The sequence below is a fragment of the Tachyglossus aculeatus genome, chromosome 5 (assembly GCF_015852505.1).
Source record: "Tachyglossus aculeatus isolate mTacAcu1 chromosome 5, mTacAcu1.pri, whole genome shotgun sequence".
NCBI lineage: Eukaryota > Metazoa > Chordata > Mammalia > Monotremata > Tachyglossidae > Tachyglossus > Tachyglossus aculeatus.
The window spans coordinates 29,974,481-30,002,225 of NC_052070.1; the positions used below are offsets into that span (position 1 = coordinate 29,974,481).

The 27,745-nt window shown below is 43.6% G+C and overlaps 1 protein-coding gene across 1 annotated transcript in view; it reads right to left on the reverse strand.

Moving 5' to 3' along the window:
• Positions 1-27,745, reverse strand: part of RTTN (rotatin) — a 206,026-nt gene that overhangs the window by 129,541 nt on the left and 48,740 nt on the right. The window contains exons 13-21 of the mRNA XM_038746402.1: positions 27,179-27,291; positions 23,859-23,988; positions 20,555-20,680; positions 19,429-19,545; positions 13,625-13,764; positions 10,221-10,392; positions 7,475-7,574; positions 2,747-2,835; positions 1,914-2,031 (exon numbers count right to left, since the gene is read on the reverse strand). Of these exons, the coding sequence (XP_038602330.1) occupies positions 1,914-2,031; positions 2,747-2,835; positions 7,475-7,574; positions 10,221-10,392; positions 13,625-13,764; positions 19,429-19,545; positions 20,555-20,680; positions 23,859-23,988; positions 27,179-27,291 (1,105 nt within the window). The remainder of the gene's footprint in view (positions 1-1,913; positions 2,032-2,746; positions 2,836-7,474; positions 7,575-10,220; positions 10,393-13,624; positions 13,765-19,428; positions 19,546-20,554; positions 20,681-23,858; positions 23,989-27,178; positions 27,292-27,745) is intronic.

The window sequence follows — 27,745 nt, forward strand, 5'->3', positions numbered from 1 at the left end:
AGTTACCTCATCTGTAAAATGGGGATTAAGACTGTGAGCCCCCCGTGGGACAACCTGATCACCTTGTAACCTCCCCAGTGCTTAGAACAGTGCTTTGCACATAGTAAGCACTTAATAAATGCCATCATTATTATTATTATTATTACTACTGAGCAGCGCGGCTCAGTGGAAAGAGCCCGGGCTTGGGAGTCAGAGGTCATGGGTTCTAATCCTGGCTCCCCCACGTCTGCTGCGTGACCTTGGGCAAGTCACTTAATTTCTCTGAGCCTCAGTTACCTCATCTGTAAAATGGGGATTAAGACTGTGAGCCTCACGTGGGATAACGAAATCACCTTGTATCCCCCCAGCGCTTAGAACAGAGCTTGGCACATAGTATGTGCTTAACAAATGCCATTATTATTATTATCAGCAATAATAATAATAAAAATAATAAATAATAGCATTTGTTAAGCCCTGAACCTAAGCCCTGAGGGAGATACAGGATAATCAGTTCAGGCACAGTACCTGTCCCATACAGAGCTCACAATCTAAGTAGGAGGGAGAACAGGTACTGAATCCCCATTCTACAGATGAGGTTTAGGTTTAGACCTCATGAGGTAACTGAGGCATAAGGATTTTAAGTCAATCAACGGTATTTATTGAGTCCCTACTGTGTGCAGAGAGCACTGTACTAAGCGCTTGGCAAAGTACAATACAACACAGTGGGTAGACACACTCCCTGCCCACAGTGAGCTCACAGTATACATACAACCTACAATACACCCAAACTATTGGTAGAAAACAGTTTCATTTGAGTTCCTGAACTGCCCATTCAGGTATTATTTCTCCAGGACACAAGTCCCTTTAAATAGCAATTCTGAAGCCTGCAGATATGTTCCCCTCCTTGTTTTTAAATATATTTTACCTCATTTTGGGATTCCCAGAGACATAAAGTGGAGATTTCAAACAAAACTTTGGAATGTACAAGGAAGTGAATAAAGGTCGTGGCTTAGAAACACTAAGGATTCCTAAGCAAGTGACTGCCCAAGCTCACCCAGCAGGCACATGGCAGAGCTGTGGGATTAGAACCCAGGTCCTCCAGCTCCCAGGTCTGTGCTCTTTTCACCAGGCCACACTGATCCTCAATTTAGACCTCAATGCTAAAGAGTCAGTTCTACGGTTTTGTACTTTCTCAAGCAATTAGTCCAGTGTTCTGCAAACCAGAAGTACTCAATAAACACCACTGATTGATTTTCTAGAATCAAACCTAGCAATCCTGCTGAAACTTTGATTCATATGCTGGTTCTTTTTAGCCTAAAGAGTTTTATCAACTAACAGTCTTTATTGAGCACTTATGCTGCGCAGGGCACTGGACTAGTAACAGCATAGCCTAGTGGAAAGAGCACGGGCCTGGAAATCAGAGGTTGTGGGTTCTCATCCCGAATCTGCCACATCTGCTATGTGACCTTGGGCAAGTCACTTCACTTCTCTGCCTCAGTTACCTCATCTGTGAGCCCCATGTGGGACAGAGACTGTGTCCGACGTGATTACTTTGTATCTGCCCCAGTGCTTAGAATAGTATTTGGCACATAGTAAGTGCTTAACAAATACCACAATTATTATTATTATTATTGATTGGGAGAGTACAATGGAGTTAGTAGGTACGGTCCCTGATCTTGAGGAGTTCACATTCTAAAATAAATTGCAGATGGGCAGAAGCAATAAAATATATAGACGGGTACTTTCATGCCCCCAGGTTGACTACCCAAGTGCTTAAGTGAATCAGACAGGTTGAAATGGCAACTGGAGTGAAATAGAATGCTGAGGAGATGAGAGATCATCATTTATTCAATTCTGGTTTTCTTTCAGTATAAATTCTAAGCTCTCAAATAACAATCTGAGTGTCACTGTACTGCAAAGCTCTTTGCAATCACCTCTGAATAATGAGAGCAGGACTGAGGGCTGCTGGGAGAGGGACAGGCGTATGATTGGATCCGCGGTCACTAGTTTCCGGAGGAATGTGAGACATGGCAGCATTACACACTCCAATACCTGGACCAGAATGAAGAAACAGAATAAATTTCAGTTTCATAAACTCAACCGAAGTTATCACATCTCTGGGCTTGCTTTTTCTGACTTTATATTTCTGGAATGTTTTGTTGCTGCTTGCCTAAGCCCTGATGCCATTTTCACGGCAAATCAAGAAGTGGCAGCGTGGGCGTCCCCAGTTAACGCCAGCCCACCTGGGGTTTAGGATGCCTCAAGTGGGCTCTGACGCGAGGGAAAAGGAGAACACAGATCTTACTGCAGGCAACTGCAAGCCCCTTGTGGCTGTTTAGACCTGGCATGGCTCTACCACTCCACATCTGTGGTGTCGTTTCCAATGCACCTCAAAGAGGCTTCCCTCCTCTGCTCTGTCTGTCCTCCCGGTATGTACCAAAACTCCTTCACAACAGCCATGTCACCCAACGCACCATCGCACATGCCACTTGGTCTCCCTCCCCAAGGACAGAGGCAGTAGCAATCTTTTCCCCATCACAACCTCATGGTGGACACCTTCTGCAAAGTTGGATGTGGTCTTCCCTACCCAACAGGAGGGTGCCTGGAGTTCTCTGGGGAACCTCCAAAAAACCAGCCACTGGCTAGGTGTGTATGATTGGCTGGCTATTGGCTGATTAGCATGTATCTACCCCAACCTTTAGCAAACATCACAATTATTATTACTATTATAACAACTGAGCACAGGAATTTAAATGTATATATTTACCTTGCCACCTTGACCTACACATTCACTGATATAAGCAAGAATCTTGTCAACTGCACCCAACTTCTTTACCACTTTATGCATTTTGATATCTGAAAAAGAAGGTAGAGTTACCAAAATATAATAACGCTGTAGCCATGTTCAATTTTTCATGGTGTTGATAGGAAGAGGAATTGGTTTATGTAACTGCAGAGGCAATAAAAAGTGCTGGATTTTCCAAATAAAGCATTGGCTCCTCAATTTACAACATGACAGCAACAGTGCACCCTCTGGAGGTTTTCTGTGTTTTTTTTTTTTTATAAAACCTAGCTAAGAAGTGGTACTTTAAATGAAAACACACATTTTGATTTCTCCATCCCTTCTATCTTTGGCTTTGTTACTCAGGCTTCTATTTATCTATATGTGCTTAATGACATACACTCTCCTTCATCAGCAATTGGCCTGAAGCCCACAAATGTCTTCCCCCAGGACAAATGGCCCTCGGCTCCTGGTGACTCACCCATGATACAGATGACTTGATCTAAACCAAGTGACTGAAGGGTGAAAGGAGTCTATTCTGTGAAACATGCTTTAACTGGAAAGATGCTTCAGAGATGCTATGTGATCCTGGGCAAGTCAACTTATCTGTGCCTCAGTTACCTCACCTGTAAAATGGGGATTAAGACTGTGAGTCCCACTCAGAACAGGGACCGTACCCAACCCGATTTGCTCATATCCACCCCAGCGAGCACTTAGTATGGTGCCTGGCACATAGTAAGTGCTTAACAAATACCACAATTATTATTATTACTATTATTGGATCAGAAACTTACTACCAATCAATCAATTGCATTTACAGAGTGCTTACTATGTGCAGAGCACTGTATTAAGTGCTTGGGAGAGTAAGTGCCTCCTTTAAAATGCATTGGATTTGTGTGACCTCTTAATTCTGCAGAAGAAAAGTGCCTTAGGAAGCTAAGTCCTACTTGCTCATTCAAACCTTCTAAGAAGACACGACTCACCCTTGGGAGCTGCAAAAGGGAAAGCCACCTCTCTCCCATAGGCATGAAAATCAGTCCTGCTGCCTGCTCTGCTCTTCCTAGCAGAGTCCTTTTGGAATGCAGAAGGTCAGTCAATCAATCGTATTTATTGAGCGCTTACTGTGTGCACAGCACTGTTTTAACTGCTTGGGAGAGTTCAATATAACAATAAACGGACACATTCCCTGCCTACGGTGAGCTTACTGTTACGGGACTGGGAGTCAGAAAGTCATGAGTGACCTCGGGCAAGTCACTTAACTTCTCTGTGCCTCATTTACCTCATTTGTAAAAATGGGGATCGAGACTGGGAGCCCCACATGGGTCAGAGCCTGTGTCCAACCCAATTTGCTTGTATCCACCCCAGCGCTTAGTACAGTGTCTGGCACATAGTCAGCACTTATCAAATACCATAATTTTTATTATTATTATTATTTGAAGGATCAAAGCAGCAGTGGTTGAGCTGATCACAGAACCCTAAGTGGCGATGGCTGCTTGGCCCTCAGACAACACCCTGGGCAAGGTCATTGCTTAGCACACTAGTCCATGTAGCCTCAAGGCAAGCAGTGGAGGGAGTGAGGTGGGGAGGGGAGTGGGGGGAGTTGGGTTTGCGAGACAGAGGTGGCAGAATCATACCCATTAGTTCTAGTGAACATGAATCAATTGGGGCTACACTGATTTGAGACTGCATCTCTGAGACGTCATCCCCCTGGCCTGGAATGCCCTCCCTCCCCACATCCACCAAGCTAGCTCTCTTCCTCCCTTCAAGGCCCGAGAGCTCACCTCCTCCAGGAGGCCTTCCCAGACTGAGTCCGCTCCTTCCTCTCCCCCTCCTCCCCCTCTCCTCCCCCCACCTTACCTCTTTCCCTTCCCCACAGCACCTGTATATATGTATATATGTTTGTACATATTTATTACTCTATTTATTTATTTATTTTACTTGTACATAGCTATTCTATTTATTTTATTTTGTTAATATGTTTTGTTTTGTTCTCTGTCTCCCCCTTCTAGACTGTGAGCCCACTGCTGGGTAGGGACCGTCTCTATATGTTGCCAACTTTCCAAGCGCTTAGTACAGTGCTCTGCACACAGTAAGTGCTCAATAAATACGATTGATTGATTGATTGGTCTCTGCAATTAAGAAACATCAAAGGGAAATTTTTAAATCGGCTGGTCTGGAGACAGCTCTCGCAGAGAGACTAAAGTGATGTTAAAACTGGGAAAGTGGTGCAATATTAGTTAACTGACTTGGTGGAAGACATTCTTGCGTGTCATCTGGAGCCCTGGCAGGTGCAGGCCCAGGGTGCTCAGACCTCTGCAATGCACAAGGCCTCCGCTCCCCCTCCACCCAGGGGACCCCAATGCTTGAGGCTTGGGCAGGGGGGGAGGAGGGTGCAAGCAGGAGAGGGAGTGGGGAGATACTACGGGTCTTGGATATTCTGGTTGGTCCAGGATGTCCAGCCTAGTCATGACTTGACCTGGATGCCAAATAAACTGGACTGGATGAGGCACCATGAGAAGCATGGCTTCTAGAAAGCAGCGTGGCTCAGTAGAAAGAGGACAGGCTTGGGAGTCAGAGGCCGTGGGTTCTAATCCCAGCTCCTCCACTTGTCAGCTGTGTGACTTTGGGCAAATCACTTAACTTCTCTGGGCCTCAGTTACCTCATCTGTAAAATGGGGATTAAGACTGTGAGCCCCACATGGGACAACCTGATGACCTTGCATCTCCCCCAGCGCTTAGAACTTAGTAGGCGCTTAACAAATGCCATAATTATTATTATTCTTGTTATTCAGCAGCATGGCTTATGGAAAGAGCACTGGCCTGGGAGTCAGAAGTCATGGGTTCTAATCCCAGCTCTGCCATATGCCTGTTGTGTGACCTTGGGCAAGTCACACAACTTCTCTCAGCCTCGGTTACCTCATCTGTAAAATGGGGATGAAGTCTGTGAGCCCCATGGGGGACAACCTGATTACGTTGTATCTACCCCAGTGCTTAGAACAGTGCTTGGCACATAGTAAGCACTTAACAAATACCAACATTATTATTATTATTAACTGTAAAATGGAGATTAAGAGTGTTAGCCCCATATGGTTCAGGGACTGTGTCCAACCTGGTTAAATTGTATCTACCCCAGAGATTAGAACAGTGCTTGGCACATGGTAAACACTTAACAAGTACCATAATTACTATTATTATTATTATTATTGTTATTATGGAGCCCAGCTTCCAAGGGTCATTGTTAAAGGGAAGCAGCATGGCTTAGTGGATAGAACATGGGCCTGGGAGTCAGAAGGACCTGGGTTCTAATCCTAGCTCCTCCACATGTCTGCTGTGTGACCTCAGGCAAGTCACACAACTTCTCTGGACCTCAGTTACCTTATCTGTAAAACGGGGATTAAGAGAGTGAGCCCCATGTGGGACAACCTGATTACCTTGTATCTACCCCAATGCTTAGACCAGTGCTTGGCACATAGTAAGTGCCTAACAAATGCCATCATTATCATTATTATTATTATTATGTGGGACAGGAACTGTGTCAAACCTGATAAACTTGTATCTATCCCAGCGCCCAGAATTTAGAACAGGGTTTGGTACATAGTAAGAACTTAACAAGTACCACAATCATCATTATTATTATTTAAAAGAGAACAGAGACCATGAAATGCAGCTCTAGTGTTTGAAATAAGCCTCCAAGCAATGTCAACAGAAAAGTAATTCACCTGGTTGGCATTCTATCACCTGGGTCTCCCCCTCTGGACTGTTTTCTCCCTGCAGACATTAAGCTCCTAGAGGACAAGAATCATGTCTACCAACTCTGAGGTACTATACTCTACCCAAATGCTCAGTACAGTGGTCTGCGGCTTCAAGGCTGTCCATCACCTCGCCCCCTCCTACCTCACCTCCCTTCTCTCCTTCTCCAGCCCAGCCCGCACCCTCTGCTCCTCTGCTGCTAATCTCCTCACCATACCTCGTTCTCGCCTGTCCCGCCATCAACCCCCGGCCCACGTCATCCCCCGGACCTGGAATGCCCTCCCTCTGCCCATCCGCCAAGCTAGCTCTCTTCCTCCCTTCAAGGCCCTGCTGAGAGCTCACCTCCTCCAGGAGGCCTTCCCAGACTGAGCCCCTTCCTTCCTCTCCCCCTCGCCCCCCTCTCCATCCCTCCCATCTTACCTCCTTCCCTTCCCCACAGCACCTGTATATATGTATATATGTTTGTACATATTTATTACTCTATTTATTTATTTATTTTACTTGTACATATCTATTCTATTTATTTTATTTTGTTAGTATGCTTGGTTTTGTTCTCTGTCTCCCCCTTCTGGACTGTGAGCCCACTGTTGGGTAGGGACCGTCTCTATATGTTGCCAACTTGTACTTCCCAAGTGCTTAGTACAGTGCTCTGCACACAGTAAGCACTCAGTAAATACGATTGATTGATTGATTGATTGATTGATTGATAAATACCACTGAATGACACTGAGGCTTAGTTTTGACAAAATGCATGTTTTAACTACAGCTCTATGAGTGAGTTAGGGAGCCTTCATCCAACAACACAAACCTGTTTAGACATAACATGATGGAAGAGGGAAACAGTTTGTCCACGTGCATGTCTGCAATGTCAGATCCAGTGAAAACTGCGATGTGAGTCTCCTTAAGGCAGAGTTATGCAAGAACATGACCCCGTGTTAGAAGAGAATCAGGTGTTTATATTACCTTGCACAATTACAGCTAACTGCTCAGCCGCAGATTTTCTCAAAGCTAAATCAATGGTGTCCGAGGTAAAAATTTCATATACTTTTTCAGCTGTCCCCACCTAAAAACAGAAGTTAATTTACATTTTGAAACACATTAAATAATGAGTCATGCAATTTTCAAGTAATTACTCAATAGCCATTATGGGTTAAAATGATCAGTTTAAACACAGTCCCTGTCCCACAGGGGGCACACAATCTTAGAGGGAGAGTGAGAAAGTTATGTTGTTCCCATTTTACAGATGAGGAAATTGAGGCCCAGGGAAGGTGACTTGTCCAAGGTCAAAGAACATGCCAGTGACAAAGCTGAGACTAGAATTCAGGTCTCCATACTCTCAGTACTGTGTTCATTCCACTAGCCAGGCTGCCTTCCTGGGAGCATTTTAAAAAGCTGCATAAAACATTAAAAAACCCTCAACAAAACACCTTTCTCTAAATACTTTTCAAAAGTAACTGTTTTTAAGTCTGCTTCCAGATGGTCACAGCATTGGACCATAAATAACTTACATAGGGTTTCTTCCCAGAATTATATTTCTTTAAAAATTTTTGTGGTTAACTGCACTGTTAAGGGCAAGTGAATTTAATACATATTGAACATAGGATGAACAATAAGACTCGGAACAGAAGAGAAAAATAAGCAAAGAGAAAAGAAAGATGAATTCACAATATTGATTTAATCTCAGACCAAATCATTACTATGGAGCAACTATAAACAGTTGTAATAGTTACCTCCTTAAATGTAACTTTAGAACTGTAAAAACTAAAATCTTTGTTTATATAATAATGATGATATTTGTTCAGCACTGACTATATGCCAAGCCCTGTTCTAAGCGCCAGGGGATATACAAGGTTATCAGGTTATCCCAGGTGGGGCTCACAGTCTTAATCCCCATTTTGCAGATGAGGTAACTGAGGCACAGAGAAGTTAAGTGAATATCAGTGAGGTATCTGATATTCCAAACAATTGCTTAGAAAGGAAGTTAGTATGGGATACGCAGTTAAGGACGATCTCCTAAAATTGAATGTTAATTGATCAGTAGGGTATGGATTTTTAGAGCTTTTCTCAGTTTAACCTAATTTTTACTGATTTGATAAATGAAATGAAACTGGAAAAAGAAAGCACCAATATTAAAATAATGAAACAAACTTGATGCCCTTTTAAATCCCAGGCTGGCAATACACTCCATAAGTAACATTTCAGCACAAGCCTCTGCTGACAAGTCTCTAAGGTAACAATCTGATGATCTGTAATTTGTCTTCCAGTAACTCAGTGAATTAAAAAGAATATACTGGATCTTCCTTATTTTTTGGCATAGCTCATAATGGCTCAAATACAGGTGTTAGAAACACCCAAAACTTTCAAGACATGCATGACGCTTAATAGTGAAAACCACAGAAATGCTAGGAAAGGCAGTCAGAAAGCATGGCCCAGTGGATAGAGCACAGGCCTAGGAGTCAGAAGGACCTGGGTTCTAATCCCAGCTCCACCACATGTCTGCTGGGTGACCTTGGACAAGTCACTTCACTTCTCTGGGCCTCAGTTACCTCATCTGTAAAACGGGGATTACGACTGTGAGTCCCATTTGGGACATGGACTGTATCCAACATGATTAGTTGGAATCTACCCCAGTGCTTAGTACAGTGCCTGGTACAATGTAAGCACTTAACAAATACTATAAAAATAAAAAAAAGATGGGGTCAATATTCCACTGGGCCTGACAGGGGCAATGTTCTCTCAGTCCACCAAGGGGAGAGTCTGTCCCACAGCTGTCAATGATTCTCCACCTCTGATCAAATTGACAATTGGTGGCAGCCAGAGAACAATAATAATAATACTTAATAATGTTGGTGTTTGCTAAGTGCTTACTATGTGCCAAGCACTGTTCTAAGCGCTGGGGGAGATACAAGGTAATCAGGTTGTCCCACATGGGGCTCACAGTCTTCATCCCCATTTTACAGATGAGGTAACTGAGGCACAGGGAAGTTAAGTGACTTGCCCAAGGTCACACAGCTGACAAATGGCAGAGCTGGGATTAGAACCCACAACTTCTGACTCCCAAGCCTGTGCTCTTTCCATCAAGCCACTCTGCTTCTGTGTGGATAGAGCATGGGTTTCAGCTGTCAATCAATCAGCTATCTCCAAAGACACCACCCCATGGGCTATTCTAGGCCACGGCCAATGTCACTCTTTCCTACACATGCAAAACATCCAAAGACATGAACGGGATCACCAGGTACCAATCGCAGAGAACTTGGTGCAGCTGGCCATAAGACTCTGCAGCCCCAGGAGCTCTCTAAGGAAATTGACCAGATTATTTCTCCCGAAAGCCCAGACATCAGTACACCATCTAGTATTTGAGAGCCTTCCCGCTTCCTCTTGAAAAACATGTAACTGGAGCATGGGAAGACTCAAGAGGCATGGAAGACATGGTTGTGTTTTTCTAAAATTGCCCACGATAATCTTCCTCAGGTACAACCTAACAATATAGCAGTTCTGCACCTGAGCACAGAAGATGGAGAAATGTTTTTTTCTCCATTTCCCACTCCTGCCTGATTAAGCTGCAGAACCAGAGTTAAGTACTCTCCTGCCCCATCACAACAGTCTAATCTCCCACTCTGCATGGAGAGGTCAGGGCCCAAAAGCAAATAAAATATGCATGAAATAAGCAATTCATGTAACACAGTGTTACAAGATTACTTTTATTCACCTTAATAATTGTTTCTTTTGGGTCATCCAATTTGAGTTCAAGCGGCTTTTCAACAATGAATAAATTAGTAATTCTAGAGAGAACATTTCCATCTAAGAGAGGGCGCTTCAAGCTGGGTCCTTCTTCATTTGTTAGATGAAATGTTAAATGTTTTAGTGCCATGGAGCGTACCCTACAAACACAAAATAAGAACATCAGGGTTTTTCTTCCATTTACTCATCTCTGAAAACACACATATCATTGCGATTGCAATGCTACACAATAATACTGTGTTCCTATATTACTAACACAACACACTCGTATGTTAATCCATGATTATAAAAGGATAAAGTAGCTTGACTACTAAATCACATTAAATCATGTTCAATCTAGTCTATACAGCCTAGAAATCATGAAGGTAGTGTTGTAATATTCTTCAGATCCTCCAAGAAATAATAATAATAGTAATGATGGTATGTGCTAGTGCTTACTATGTGCCAAGCACTGTTCTAAGCACCGGGAGAGATACAAGGTTATCAGGTTGTCCCAGGTTGGGCTCACAGTCTTAATCCCCATTTTACAGATGAGGTAACTGAGGCTCAGAGAAGTTAAGTGACTGGCCCAAAGTCACACAGCTGACAAGTGCAGAGCTGGGATTAGACCCCACAACCTCTGACTCCCAAGCCCATGCTCTTTCCACTACGCCATGCTGCTTATTGCAGCTAAACTCTCCAGTCAGTCAGTCAATCCAATTTATTGAGCGCTTACTGTGTGCAGAGCACTGTACTAAGTGCTTGGGAGAGTACAACAATGAATAGATATATTCCTCGTCCACAACGAGCTTACAGTTTACAGTTGCAGACAGATATTATTATAAATAAATAAATTACAGATACATACATAAGGGCTATGGGGCTGGAAAGGGGGATGAATAAAGGCAGCAAGTCAGGGTGATGCAGAAGTAGAAGATGAAAGTGGGGCTTAGACAAGGAGTCTTCAATTAAACAGCCTATAGCTATTATCCAAAATCTCGAAGACAGCTTTATGATTGTGCACTGAAAGCTCGCAAGAACGAAGACAGACTTATGATCATGAACCACTTGTGGACTCAAAGCCCTATGGTCTGACAATCATTCTAAAGAAGGCCAAGGTTATGTGCCAACCTAAACCTTGCAAAAACTTACACACGACCAAAGACTTTTTTCGGCAACAAAGTCAAGTGCTGCCACTGAATTATAAAAGGAACACACTGTGTAATTCAGCAACACCATTACTTGAGCAGTTACTGATGTCAGTATACTGTAATAGGTGCTTGGAGAAGATGCAATCGAAATTAGATATGAGGTGCCCTCAAAGACCTTACAAGCTAATTGGGGGTGGGTAGGGAAGTCAAGCAGAAACAAAAATGCAAAATAATACAATTTTTTTAAAGTGTGGGAAGTCATGATAAACAGGTAAGTAGACCAACAGAAAATTAAATATGTAAACTATACAGAGCAGTTCTAAAGTGGTTAGTGGAATGGCCTGTGGATGAAAATCAGAGAATGCCTCTCAGAGGGATTTGACAGAGGGGAAGTAAGTGGTTTGGTAATGCTGAGGGGAGAAGGCTTTGCTCAGCCCAATGTAATAGAGTTGGTGGACACTATCTCCGCCCACAAGGCGCTTACAGTCTAGTGGAAGTTGCTTTTTGTCTTTATGTTGTCTTTTGCTTCATCTGGTATATGTCTACTATGAGGCCCCTCACTCCATCTTTTAGCTTGTGAGCCTGCCAAGGGACAGTGACCTTGTCTAATTCCCATGTGTATTCTTTCCCAGCACTTAGTACACTGAAAGCACTTAATAAATACTGTTATTACTCCTACTACTACTACCACCACCACCAGGCATGGACGAAGGTTGAATATTGGAAACAGGAGTGACTAAAGTGCGGTAGATAGTATATATGTACCTATCTATAATTCTATTTACATTAATGCCTGTTTACTTGCGTTGAAGTGTATATATCTATAATTCTTTTTATTTATATTGACGCCTGTTCACTTGCTTTGATGTCTGTCTCCCCCCTTCTAGACTTTAAGCCCGGTGTGGGCAGGGACTGTCTCTACTGCTGAATTGTACTTTCCAGTTAGTACAGTGCTCTGCACAGTCAGTGCTCAATCAATACGAATGAATGAATAACAATAAGGATGATATTTGTTAAGCGCTTACTATGTGCCAAGCACTGTTCTAAGCACTGAGGTAGATACAAGGTAATCAGGTTGTCCCACATGGGGCTTACAGTCTTCATCCTCATTTTACAGATGAGGGAACTGAGGTAGAGAAGTGAAATGACTTGCCCAGGATCACACAGCATAGGACTGCCTGCTGATCAAAAAGAAGATAACCGGAAGCTCGACCAAGAAAACTGATTGCTAATAATAATAATGATGGCATTTATTAAGCACTTACTATGTGCAAAGCACTGTTCTAAGTGCTGGGGGTGAGTACAAGGTAATCAGGTTGTCCCATGGGGGGCTCACAGGCTTCATCCCCATTTTACAGATGAGGGAACTGAGGCCCAGAGAAGTGAAGTAACTTGCCCAAAGTCACACAGCTGACAATTGGCAGAGCCGGCATTTGAACCCATGACCTCTGACTCCAAAGCCCGGGCTCTTTCCACTGAGCCACACTGCTTCTCCTAATCACATCAGCAGAATGGCAAGCTCTACTAGGACTGGGAGAAATCTATACCTGAAGCCCGGTGTGATTGTCTCTATTTGTTGCTGAACTGTACTTCCCAAGCGCTTAGTCCAGTGCTCTGCAAACAGTAAGCGCTCAATAAATACGACTGAATGAATGAGTGAATGAATGAATGAGTGAATGAGTCAACACCAGGAAGGGAGCTCACTGACTGGGGAATCAGAAAGTGTCTGCTAGTCAGATTAGCATACAACATACTTAAGCACTTAGGGGAAAGTGAATATGGTTTCATTCCCTGTTTCAGAGACTAGGTAGGCAGTGACACTTGAGGGCTCCTACTGCCGATGTTGGGGTACTCAAACTGGATGTATGGGGAATAAGGAAAGGAGCAGGAGAATGGGATGAGGCAGACGCGAACACAGAAAGGCAGGCACCAGGAGCCACAAGGTAGTCAACAGAACACAAGAGGAGGATGGGATCAAGGCATTCATAAGGGAGAACAGGGCTCCAACCAAGAATTAGATCACCCCACCACCAGCAGGAAAACTACTGCACTCAGATTGTTATTGGGGACTTTAGAATTTATATTAAAAAAAAAGCGGAATTGAATAAAGGATGATCTCTCAAGCCCACATCTTATTTCACCCCAACTGCCATTTTGATGTGTCTGATTCACTTAAGCACTTGGGTAGTCAACCCAGTACCTTATCTTTTTTCCCCATATTTTAAATTATTGCTTTACTCACGACTGTTTCTTGGCTAGCAGAAGTCGCAGTCCTGCCTTCAGTCTGGTAGTTCGAGGGAGAATTCCATCGCCAGCCTCAGAATTGGTTTCACTCAGAATGAGAATGCACTTCCCCAAGGTTTCTTCCATATCTGCATAACCCTAAGACAGATTAAAAGCAAAGAAAGCTTAGGCATACAGTCCTTTAATAAAGCACCAAGTTTGCTAGATGAGAAGAAACAAATCTCTATGAACAGGAATTTTTAGCTCTGTTTTGCTGCACAACATCATAATAAGGATCTAATGTCAGTAGCTCATTAGCCTCTGCAATGCACTTCTTAGACAGTGGCCTGAGAAGAAGCAGCAGCTTTAGGCAGAAACTACAACAATGCATACAACTTAAAATAAGTCCAGTTAAGAACAAAAGAGAAGTAACAGAAAATGGAAAGAGCACGGGCCTGGAAATCAGAGTCAGTCAATCGTATTTATTGAGTGCTTACTCTGTGCTGAGCATTGTACTAAGCACTTGGGAGAGTACAACAGAACAATATAACAGACTGCCCACAATGAGCTTACAGTCAGAGGACCTGGGTTCTAATCCCAGCTCTGCCACTTGAGTGTCACTCTGTCACTATGTGACCTTGGGCAAGTCATTTCACTTCTCTGTGTCTCAGTTACCTTATCTGTAAAATGGGGATTAATACTGTGAGCACTATGTGGAACAGGGACTGTGTCCAACCTATCTTGCATATACCCCAGCACTTAGTACAGTCTTTGCCACACCGTGAGTGCTTAACAAATACTATACTAGGGAAAAAATTAAAAAGCAACCCTACAGTAAGACCAAAGACCTATTTTTTCACACATTCTCTCCCACCAGCTCTTAGCACAGTACTTGGCACACAGGAAACTCTTAATAAATTCAGAAATAAAATAAATAAAACCTGAGGGCCCTAGATAGAATGGACTGCTCATCCATGAATTTATCCAAACCCTCCTTCTAAAATGTTGCGGTATCTCAGGTTTTGATCAGCTTTCTAAAACATCATTACAACTTTTTGAACACAAAGTTCATATCATGTACAATTATCTATATTATTACTCCTTGACAATTCTGGCAAATGTGCTGCTTAGGTCAAAAGATTCCTCAGAGAGGCTGTCCTTCTGTTTTCATTATGAAATTCAGGAATGCTGGGTGCCCAAGTCGATTACTGTTGAAGGACAGTCAAAGGGATCTGGTGGGACTGGAAGGTAAGAATAAAAAGCTCTGGTTGGGGAAGACTATCTTCCTTAGGCCACTAAGTACCACTTGAAGCACAGGACTTGCAGCAGCCTGACCTCTCTGTCATTGATAATAATAATAATAATAATGATGGTGTTTGTTAAGCAATTACTATGTGCCAGGCACTGTACTAAGCTCTGGGGTGGATACAAGCAAATCAGGTTGGACAAAGTCTCCTGATCCATGTGGGGCTCACAGTCTCATTCTCCATTTTCTGGATGAGGTAACTGAGGCACAGAGAAATGAAGTGACTTGCCAACGTCACATAGCAGACAAGTTGCAGAGCCAGGATTATAACCCATGACCTTCTGACTCCCTTCTCTACTATTACTCATAACAGGCAGTGTGGTCTAGCGGAAGGAGCACAGGCTTGGGAGTCAGAAGACCTGGGTTTTAATCCCAGGCCTGCCACTTGCCTACTGTATGATCTTGGGTGAGTCACTTGACAGTTCTGTGCCTCAATTTCCTCAACTGCAAAATGGGGGTTCAACACCTGTTCTTCCCCTACTGCGAGTCTCATACAGGACAGGGACTGTATCTGTCGTGATTAACTTCTATCTCCCCAGTGTTTAGATCGGTGCTTGACGAATGGCAAAAAGAAATCAACAATGACAAAAATAATGTTTAACATTTATTAGGTGCTTACCATGTGACAAGCAAAGAACCACTATGAAAGATACAAGATAATCAAGTTGGACACCATCTCTGTCACACATGAGGACCACAATTTAAGGGGAGGGAGACAGACATTTAATTCCCATTTTACAGGTGAGGAAGCTGATGTCCAGGGAAGTTAAACAACAGGCAAACGGCAGAGTGAGGATGAGAATTCAGATCCTTATTAAAACACTTGCCCCCTCCCTTCTTCCCTCCCTGACTGCCGCCTCCAACTGTTCACTTTCCAATGGCTTCTTTCCCACTGCTTTCACGCATGCTCATATCTCCCCTACCCTAAAAAAACCCTCCCTTGACCCCAGGGCTCCCTGCATTTATCACCCCATCTCCCTCCTATGATTCTTCTCCAATCTCCTTTGAGCAGTCACCTACACCCGCTGCCTCCATCTCCTCTTCTCCGAGTCTCTCCTTGACCCCTTCCAATCTTGCTACCACCCCCTTCACTCCATGGAAACTACCCTCTAAAAGGTCTTCAAAGACACCCTTCTTACCAAACCCAAACAGCTGTATTCCAGACTAATCCTCCTCAACCTTTCAGTACCTTTGACACTGTGGACCACCCCCTTCTCCTGGAAACTTTATCCACCTCAACTTCATTGACATTGTCCTCTCTTGGTTCTCCTACTATCTCTCTAGCTGTTCATTCTCAGTCTCTTTAGCGGGCTCCTCCTCTGCCTCCCACCCTCTGACAGTTGGTGGTGGGGTGGCCATCAAGGCTTATTTCTTGTTCCCCTTCTAGTCTCCATCTACACCCCTGGAGAACTCATTCGCTCCCACAGCTTCAACACCACCTCTATGTGGGTGATTCCCCAATCGACATTTTCAGCCCTCACCTCTCTCTTTCTCTGCAATCTCCCATTTCCTCCTACTTTCAGGACATCTCCACTTGGATGTCCCACCAGAAAGAGCATGTGGACAGGCAGTCAACAGCGAGACAGATGAGAACAAGTTACAAGGAGTAGATTGGGATTAGAGGAGTGAAGTGTGCAGACTGGCTTGTAGTAGGAAACCAGCAAGACAAGATAGGAGGAAGCAAGCTGAGTGAGTGTTTTAAAACCAATGGTATAGAGTTTCTGTTTGATAAAACCACTCCAGGTTCTTAAGGAGTGGGTAGATGTGGACTGAATGTGCTTTCTAGAAAAATAATCCGAGCAGCAGACTGGAGTATGGTTTGGAGTGAGGAGAGGCAGGAGGCTGGGAGGTCACCGCAGTAGTCAAAACAGGGTATGAATAGTACTTGGATCAGCACAGTAGCAGTGTGGATGGAGAGGAAAGGGAGGATTTTAGCAAATGGGTTAGAGGAAGGGGTGACAGTTGCTGAGATGTAAAGCAGTTAGTACATCTACAATCTTGCCTCAATTTAAACCTGCTTCTTGAGACTACAGCTATCCAAACCTACACATGACTGCCTATTTATGCCAACCAAGCATGTAAGACAGAGAACAGTCCAAAGCCCCCATCCAAGACTGACCTGCTCAGGTAAATCAATCCCATGTTCTCCTGGGCAGTGACCTGAAAGTAAATCATCAATCTGGACAATCCAGATGGCAAATTGTCCCTTTTATCCTGAATCACCAGAAACAGTTGAATGATAGTGTTTACTACATACTGAGCACTGTGCTAAGCAGTATGGTAAAGACAAGATAATAGGTCAAATGCCCTCTAACAGGAAATATCAGGGTCCAATTTAATCACACAGTTCCTTCTCCATAGCAGCAATAGTTCACCTTTGGCTCCATTTTTGTTATATTATACTCGCCCAAGCACTTAGTACAGTGCTTTGCACATACTAAGCACTCAATAAATACAATTGAATGAATGAAGGAATGAGTGGTAGGCTACAGGTCCATCCCTCTGGTCTGAAATTCCCCCTTCCCCTTTCTTCAGTCCACAGCTCTCCCCATATTCAAAGCCCCTCTGAAATCACATCTCCTCCAGCGGGATTTTCCCAATTAATTTTATAATCTCCCCACTTTATGACCCCCACAACTACCACTTCTGCCCCACCCCTCAAGCCCTTACATGCTCACTACCTTCTGTATCACTTATGCATACGTGATATACTCTATTATTCCCTTCTATACATAATACACTTTATCTGCCTCTCCCACTAGGCTGGATTGTCATCTTCTTGAAGGCCGGGATTATGTGTACTAATCCCATTGTGCTTTCACAAGCACTTAGTCCAGTAATGATGATGATGGTATTTGTTAAGTGCTTACTATGTGCCAAGCACTGTTCTAAGCGCTGGAGTAGATACAAGGTAATCAGGTTGTCCCACGTGGGGCTCACAGTCTTAATCCCTATTTTACAGATGAGGAAACTGAGGCCCAGAGAAGTAAAGTGACTTGCCCAAAGTCACAGAGCTGATAAGTGGACGAGTCAAAATTAGAACCCATGACCCTCACAGCAGCATGCTGCACACAGCATCTGTACACATCTGTACACAGCAGATGCTAGATCTCACTGCTGAGCCCAACTCTTAGCCACAATCTCATAGAGCCCTTGAGGGAACGCCAAGAACACTGACATACACAACAAAATTTTCATGCTCTTCTGCGGGGTAGGTCCTGTCAAACTATCCTTCTCCTACTTCTACATAAAAACCTGAAAAGGATTTTCACAGCCTGTCCTCTTCACATTATACAGAGTAAGAAAGGTATAGTAAAGAATAGTAAGGCATCGCAAGACTCCTCACTTGGCAATAATGGATGACAGCTATTCTGTCATCTACTCCAAGCCCAAGGGAACAGGTAGTCATCATTCTTGGTTGCCCTCACAGGGGAGAGATTAAGTAGTAAATAAAATAAAAATTTTTTAAAAAACTAATTTTGAAGGAACAACGATTTTATGGGTATAAATGGTACATCTGTTGCCAGCCAACCCAATGCTAGTACCTCACACGAAATAGAATATTGAACTATTTATTTTAAACACTGACTTGCTTCATTTTAGGAAGTGTAAGTCAGCCCTAGCTTTGTTAATTTTTAAGAAATTATATCCCCACAGGACAATTTAAAGGATCAATATAGTCTTTGGGATTTGATACAATACCATAAACTATGTTAAAACAGTTATCTGAATTAGTGTCAAAAATTCTTCAGTAGGTAGCACTGGTGACATATAAAACTACATTCAAAGACTTTCTACAAGAAGCAGTCACAGGCAGGGATCTGGTAAGGAATGAGCCAATTATTTGGGAAAGACTATTTCAAACATGGACCTTTCAATCTTAACTATACTCTTAGCTCTTTCTCTTATTTTATTGAATCTGGGCTGTAGAAAGGCTCCTTCTGTCCTCAGGTTCCAACTCCACAACAAAGAAAACAGTTCCTCCAGGCTCAATGTAAAAATGAATGCAGATATTTCTCATTTGATAGGCTTATAGCTATGCTGATAAATTTATGCTCTAGGCTGTAAGCTCATTATAGACAGGGAACACATCTGCTAATTCTGCTGTGCTGTACTCTCCCAAGCACTTAGTACAGTGCTCTGCATATGGTAAGTGCTCAGTAAATACCATTGATTCATTAAAGTCTACAGATGAAAGGGCCTCATTTTTAGACCTGGCTAAATCAATCAGTGGTGTTTATTGAGTGCTTTCAGTGTGCTGAACACTGTACTAAGAAATCAAGTGCCACTTAGCCTGTGTCCGGATAAAGGCTGAATCCCTGGAGTAACTGTCCTGTTGAGCATTCTGTGAGAGGATAACCAGACAAGGACTCTTTCTGTTTCCTTACTCATCTTACTCTGCGACTTCTCCCTCATTCTAGTCCAACATAACAGTTCTACAGGATACAGAGTCGCTAAGTCCATCAAACTCAACCTAAGAGAAAACTGAATTTGAAAAGCCAAAGAGCAAGGAATACCTGTAGAATTGGGATGACAGGGCAGAGCGCCTCAATAAACTTGTTCCAGGTCACTGCTGTCATCATTAATCGCCCCTGAAGCAGATATATCAGAATGGCCTTGGCAGTAGCGTTCACCTGCTCAACAACAAGGATAAACTGATACAATATGATAAAAAACGGTGCCCCCCGAGTTTACCAGGCCGACCTTCTGGAGTGAATAAAAGTCGTACCCGATTACTTTAGACAAGATCCACCTTTTGGAAGTTGACAATTGAGGCAAAATGCAACGAAAGGCTTTTCCAACATATACCACAGCTTATGTTGTTTTACAAAGTAGGATTCAGTGTTTTAAAGCCTGAAATGGATGTTCCAGGTCTAGAGGCAGAACTAGCTCCCCTTAGGAAACTTTGGCTAACTCCTTTAAACACTGGTCAATTCCTTCTCCCAAAAGAATGCTCTCACACACTACCCTACTAATTAGCACAGGACCAAGGCTCATCAACCATTCAGGATGGGAGACTCCTTGATCACCCTGAGCCATTCGTTTGAGGTTTTTTGTTGTTGGTTTTGAAATATTTATTCATTCAATCCTATTTATTGAGTGCTTACTGTGTGCAGAGCACTGTACTAAGCATTTGGGAAAGTACAATACAACAATAGATACATTCCCTGTCCAAACGAGCTTACAATCTAGAGGGATATACCTTCATGCACAACTCTCTTCCTAAAATTGGATTTGAAAAATAAAAGAAAAATGATTAGTGTTTTTTCAATCCAAAGGTTTTTGCACTATATTTCTCATTCTCTCAAACATCATAAACTCCCCTCCCCTTTTAGTCAGGCCAACAATCAATCAATATCAACCAATCAATGGCATTTATTAAGCACTTACTATGTGCAGAGCATTGTACAAAGCGCTTAGGAAAGTACAATACAACCAAGTTGGTAGACATGTTCCCTGCCCACAACAAGCTTACAGTCTACACACAACTTATAATACACCTCAACCTACTGATAGAAAACAGCTAAATTTGTTTCCCAAACTACCATTCCAGTATTACCGGTCCAGATCAAAGGCCCCTTTAAGTAGCATTTCTGAAGCCTGAGGATGTTTCCCCACCCTTTGTTTTTAAACATACTTTACCTCGTTTTGGGATTCTTGAAGACCAAAAGTGGAGATTTCATACAAAACTTTGGGGTGTAGAAGGAAGTGAATTCCATGGCAAATTGAAGATGATGGCTTAGAAACGTTATGGATTCCTAAGCATTCCTTTAAAAATGTTTGAAAGCATATTATTAATTCTTATACTCAAGAAGATCCCCTTTTTAATATACTTACAATTCTCATAAGGTTATTTTTTCATTCACAATCTAGGGGTTTTCAAACACCACATTTAGCAAGGTCTTCCCCGGAGACTCAAACTAAGGCAGACCACAAAAGTTTAGAGAGGGCAGCTGAAGCCTGAAAGAGGATGCCCCCTCTGCGTATCCAATCTAGAGGGGCTGCGTTACCACCAGTCAATCAATCCATCGTATTTATTGAGTGCTTACTGTGTGCAGAGCACTGTACTAAGTCTTGCAAGAGCAAGCCAGAAGTCAGCAAGATGTCTCTGAAAGAGAGAGACACCCAACATAGGGATGCCAACAGAGGGCCCCTGCCTAAAGGGATGTGTTTAAATATGATTTTGGTGAGCAGTGGTGACTATATCTGGGATCTGTGGAATCGGGTCAGGGCCTCAGAGCTGCACTAGGTGACACTAAATCAGCTTCGAAATGTGTGTGCTGATATTTTAGAGAGCCTGGTTAAATTACTCCAACCCCAGGAATGCCTTACTCTGTGGTGGGGAAAGGACTGCATGGAAGCCTGGGTTGTGATCCCTTAAACAGAAAAACAGATGAATTATTTCTGCCTGAGGACCAGAGAGAGCAGGACGAAATCAATCAATCAATCGTATTTATTAAGCGCTTACTGTGTGCAGAGCACTGTACTAAGCGCTTGGGAAGTACAAGTTGGCAACATATAGAGACGGTCCCTACCCAACAGTGGGCTCACAGTCTAGAAGGGGGAGACAGTGAACAAAACAAAACATATTAACAAAATAAATAGAATAGATATGTACAAGTAAAATAAATAAATAAATAGAGTAATAAATACATACAAACATATATACAGAGCAGATGTATACCAGATGAGGTAATTGAGGCCCAGAGAAGTGAAGTGACTTGCTTAAGGTCATACAGCAGACAATTAATTAATAACGGTATCTGTTCAGCGCTTACTATGTGCAAAGCGCTGTTCTAAGCGCTGAAGTGACGGGGCTGGGATTAGAACCCACATCCTCGGACACCCAGGCCCGTGCTCTAAGTTGCCCATTTCTGCTATGTTATTAGATCCCAGATCCTTGGGTGAGGCGACTATAGCATAGCACCTTCACCATGTCCCCATGCGGTTCCCATGTCATCTTTTGACCCAATGTGGAAGGGCAGAAGCAGAGGCAGGAGAGAGCAGCCTGACAGCCCACCAGAGGGCTGAACATGGGAGCTGGTGATGGTAACCGCCCTCTCCACGATCCCTCCAACCCCACCTTGCCCTTCTGAGGCCTCACTCCCAACATGCCCCACACCAGTGGGAAAGACAAAAGTAGCGGCAGCTCGCAACCTCCACAGAATCTGAAAGTTGGGAAGGTTGTTCCAGTTCCTGTGGCCTCGGCTGTGAACATTTGACTCTGAGCCACAAGGAGCCTGAAATTCTACTCCTCTAGACACTTTACCTATTGTTCTTTTTGTTCTATTTTTTCCATTTTTCATAGTCTTCGTATTGTCTGTTGTTTTGTATTTTTACTGAGTCATCTTTCTGTCTTTATCTGTTGCCAATTCCCTCTTCCTACCTTATTCTTAGATCCAGAGTTTAATACAGTGCTTGGCTCATAGTAGCCACTTAATAAATAGCACAACAACAACATGACGTAGTGGATAGTACACGGGCCTGGGAGTCAGAAGGTCATGGGTTCGAATCCCGACTCTGCCACTTGTCTCCTGAGTGACATTGAGCAAGTCACTTCACTTCTCTGTGGACCTCAGTTACCTCACCTGTAAAATGGGGATTGAGACTGTGATCTCCATGTGGGACAGGGACTGGGCCCAACCTTATTTGCTTGTATCCAACCCAGCACTTAATACAGAGCCTGGCACATAGTAAGTGCTTAACAAATACCACAGTTATTATTATTATTATTATCATTGTGAGCCCCTTGATAACCAGAGATGGTGACTAATAGTCACCCATGTGTTCTAGGGTTATTTTTGTTTTTTCCCCAGTGCTTAGTTAAATGCTTTACACAGTAGGCACTTAATAAATACGATTACTACCAGTACTGATGCCCCACAGTATAGCACTAGGAGCTCAGACAAACATCTGAGAGGGGAGAAGTAGAATTCTTAGGACAGAATTAGCCTCACATAAGAAACTGCTGCTAACACCCATGTGAACTGAATAATTCCTTCCTTTAAAAGTTATTTACTCTCAGGTTGACACGGTATAAATGGAGCATTCTGAAAAGCAGTGAAGTTGAGCTCCGCAAGATGGGGTTAAAAAGTGTTGTAAATGTATGCAAATCACCATGACACACTCTAGTTTATGACCCTTTGGTCCCTCACCACTACTAGCGCCATTATTAACATCTGAGGACAGCAAAGGTCTCAGCAATACAGGAAATTGGGTCAGCATCCATGACCAACTGAAAGGCTGTTCAACAGCCTACTTAGCAAAGAGTAAATTATGATTAATAATACGCTCCTAAAGGAGACGCTATGGCCACGTGACTATTTGGGATCTAGGGCTCAACAGTTTTTCTTTCAAATTAAAATACGTGCCGCTTTAATGTGGTTTAATGAAATGACGGATTATAGACAACCCTAATATTCCATTAAACTTTATTTTCTTTTCTTTGGCTTTGGTTATGTAAGGAAGATGAAAACTAGGTCAACCATTCCAGAACTAGAAAAGCCAGGTCATTGGTTCTGACTGGAGTCAGTTAAATCATTTTCTGAGTAGAAAGATCAAGGTTAACATTAGGACTCGGTAAAATTCGGCTTTGCCTTAGCAATGGCAAATTATACTAATTCAATATAAAATGAAGTACAACACTTTGCTTGGTAAAACCTTTCACAGAGCAATTTAATCACTAAATGGAAATATTAAGCTAATCAAATTTTTAATATAGTGTCCCTAGGAATGATGAACAATTACTATCCATTACGATAAGTGACAGGCAAAGTGGATTAATTTTTAAGAAATTCATGTACTCATTTTAAGTAATTTATTTGGGGGATGTAATAAGAGGTTTGCTATGGAATCACAGATAAAAATCAAATCAAACTAAGTGGAATCATAAATAAATAGTGGGCTTTGGGGGCAAGAAAAAAGCTGCTTGAATTCACGTTCTTACCTTAACCATTTCCAGGCAGTTGCGATAAGCTTCGGCCTTCACCGAGAGCACGGGGTAAGACAAGAGTCGCAGCAGAACCTTTTGACTTTCACCCTGGAGCACAGGACCACTGGTCTGACCTGGTTTGCACCTACAAGAAGAGTTAAACAGTTGAGATTTGTCAGCTTTTACGCTGTGGCAAACCCCTGCACAGAAGTCTGGTTCAAAATGTGTCTCAGAGAACTTTAGCAATAGGGGTCTCTGCCCTGACAGCTCTGCGAGCTGGACTCCCATCCCAGGGTTCTGACAAGACCAAAGTTTCCAACAAGGGCTGAAAAGACCCAAAATAGTCCAGTAGCTCTTTGAAGCCCACCCCCTTCCTATCCCCATCCCCTCTAAAATCCCTCCCTTCAAATGCAAAGTTGGCATCTCTGACTTGAAATTAAATATTGCAGAGAAAGGAGCAAAACGATCATGCCATAATAATGTCAGGTGAGTAAACTACTTTCTGGAGATTAGGAGATCCTTTGGCAGGGGACTCTTGCAGAGATGCCAGTCATACTTCCAAATCCCAACAGGAGAGCAACTAAGCTACCCCAGGCAGGTGGGTCGGAGCCCTAGACTTAGAGCAAAACCCAAGGTTTAGGAGGACAACTTTGGTGTGCTAATTGTGGCTGGAACTGTTGCCCACTTCCTTCACTACACAGTTTCTACTTGGAGGGCTTGTTCTCAACTCCTCTTCTTCACCCCCAAGCACCCACTCACTTTAAAGCAGCTTCCTCTTGCTCTAACAGCAGAAGGGCGGGACCACAGCTAGTCAGGATCCTCCTTCCTGCGGCACAATCAATCCATTAATCTATCAATGGTATTGAGCAATTACTGTGTGCAGAGCACTGTACTAGGTGCTTGGGAGAGCATCAAACAATAGAGTAGGTAGACACGATTCCCTACCTTCAAGGACCTCTGAAGTCCATTCCTAAATTTCTAATTTGGTCTGCCTTCCCACCCATTAACAGACACTTCTTCTTTGAATAATTACTACACTTGGAAGCTTTTCTAACAGTCTCTGTTTTCCTACACTAGAACTTCTTCCCTCATGCTTCCCGGGTAATCTTGTTTTTTCCATCTCTCATATTCTCCGCACCTTGTTGACAGATTGTGCTCATTCTAAATAAATGACAGATTAAGCCCCAGCCTCTTGCTCTGCTCCTCACGGTTTTGAGGCAGCCTTCTTCCGGCAAGGGGGGTCCTGTCTTTCTGTTATCAGGAGGAACAGGGGGTGGGAGGAAGGGAGGGCTGCCTCTCCCCTCATCTGTGGGACTAGAACAGTGGGGCAGCTAAACAGTCACCCTCAGGTGGGCCAAAGGAGGAGCTGATAAGAGCTTCCCCTAGGGCCAAGGACCCAATAGCCAATTCCTCTGTCTCCTTCCTAACAGTCAGACAGGAATAGTTTGGGAGCTCTCTGGTACTTAGCCCCTCAAAGTACTAGCCTTAATGGAATTTTAATATGCATGGGGGCAATAAATCATTTGTCCCCAGAAGCTGTCCAGTGGAGAGGAGAAACCTAGAGGTCAAGAAGAGGCCCCCTGGTTTTTCCAGGAGGGCCCACTGGACCTTACTCACTGGACCTTGATCTCATCCATCTCACCACCAACCTCTCGCCCACATAAAAAAAAAATAATAATGTTGGCATTTGTTAAGCGCTTACTATGTGCAAAGCACTGTTCTAAGCACTTGGGGGGATACAAAGAGATCAGGTTGTCCCACGTGGGGCTCACAGTTTTAATCCCCATTTTACAGATGAGGTAACTGAGGCCCAGAGAAGTTGTGACTTGCCCAAGGTCACACAGCAGACATGTGGCGGAGCTGGGATTCGAACCCATGACCTCTGACTCCAAAGCCCATGCTCTTTCCACTGAGCCACGCTGCTTCTGCTTCCTGCCTCTGGCCTGAAACGTTCTCCGTATTCATATCGGAGAGGCGCGCGCACCCCGCCTTCAATGCCTTATTGAAGGCACATCTCCCAGAGGCCTTCCCTGACTAAGCACTCATTTCCTCTTCTCCCACTCCCTTCTGAGTCACCCTTGCACTTGGACTTACACCTTTTATTCACCCCTCCTCCAGCCTCATGGCACTTACGTATATAACTGTAATTTATTTATATTAATATCTGTCTCCTCCTCTACACTGTAAGCTCACTGAGGGCAGGAAACGTGTCTACCAACTCTGTCGCATTGTACTCTCCCAAGTGCTTAGTACAGTGCTCTGCACACAGTAAGTGCTCAATAAATACAACTGATTGTCCACTGGAATCCTGAGTTCAAAGGGGGACTGAGACTAAATACTTCAGTTCATCCTAAATGCTGAAAGCTTTCAATTCAATTGTATTTATTGAACACTTACTGTGTGCAAAGCACTGTACTAAGCGCTTGGGAGAGACACATCCCCTGCCCACAGCGAGCTTTGTTCTGTGCTCCTGAGACTGTGAGGTTGTTGTGGGCACAGACTGGGTCTACCAACTCTATGGTACTGCACTCTTAGAGAAGCAGCGTGGCTCAGTGGAAGGAGTGCAAGCTTGGGAGTCAGAGGTCATGGGTTCAAATCCCAGCACTGCCACTTGTCAGCTGTGTGACCTTGGGCAAGCCACTTAACTTTTCTGGGCCTCAGTTACCTCATCTGTAAAATGGGGATTAAGACTGTGAGCCCCACGTGGGACAACCTGATCACCTTGTATCCCCCGAGCACTTAGAACAGTGATTCGCACATACTAAGTGCTTAACAAATACCAAAATTATTATTATTATTACTCTTCCAAGCACTCAGTACACTGTCCTGCATACAGTAGTGCTCCATAAATACTACTGATTGATTCAATGATTGATTGTCAGGACTATAGCCCAATCCTTTCATCCCAGCCTGACAGCACCACTATCTCCCTCGTTCTCCCAGGCCCTTTTCCTGAAGGACACGCTTCTTCTCCCTGGTTCCCACTGAGCTGCCATCTTGCCAACTGTCACTATCATTGCTTTCTGAGCAGCTCTTCTTCCCTGCCTGACCCTTGCCCCTATCTCTGCCTCTCTTGTAGCCGCCAATCGAGCAGCTATTGCTCCAGAACTGGATCAACAGGATGCCAGCACGTACGTATTTCAAACTGGGTAGGAAGCCCACAGTCAGGCAGCCCCCTCTTTGGTCTCTTAACATTTCTTGCCCAAACAGGAAAGTAGAACAGTGGAAAGCAGCACCAACCCGATCCTTTCATAACCCCCAAGACTTAGCACAGTACCAGCTAAATTCTAATCGGGGCCTAAAAGTACGAAATCTTCTAGGAGAGGATTTATTACATGTTTGAACAGATGGAGATGAATTCCTTTAATAACGGAAAATGCTGATGATAAAAAAGGCTTCGCAAAGCCTGGTCTGCCAGCTCCACTAATTCAAAGAGATTCTTCTCTCCCTGGAAAAGAAGGAAAGTGCAACATTAAATGTCAGAATCCCATCAGATGCTTATCGGCCAACTTAATAGCTTTTTAATAATTAGAGCATTCTGTGATTTGGAGAACATTTTTCTCCTGCCTCAATCTATTTCTTCAACAGGCAGACCATGGATTCTGGCTCTGGAAGGAAGAAGTGGGGCAGGAAAGCTGCAGAACTGGCCCTCGGTAAGCTTCAGGTCAGCAATGAGTGGGGATGGGGTCCCTGTGGCTTGTTGCTGTTGTCCGGGAGCCCTAATCCAAGACAGAAGCAAAAAGGACCTAGAAAGTGGGAACATGGGAGTCCAGGACAGACTCGACACAGAACCAAGGCGGTTGGAAGTTTGGCGAGCCCTGGAAGAGAAAGTGGGAATTGGCGAGGTCTTGTGACAGGGCTGGGAAAGCCTGGGTTTGAAAGTGGAATATGTACCTAATTCA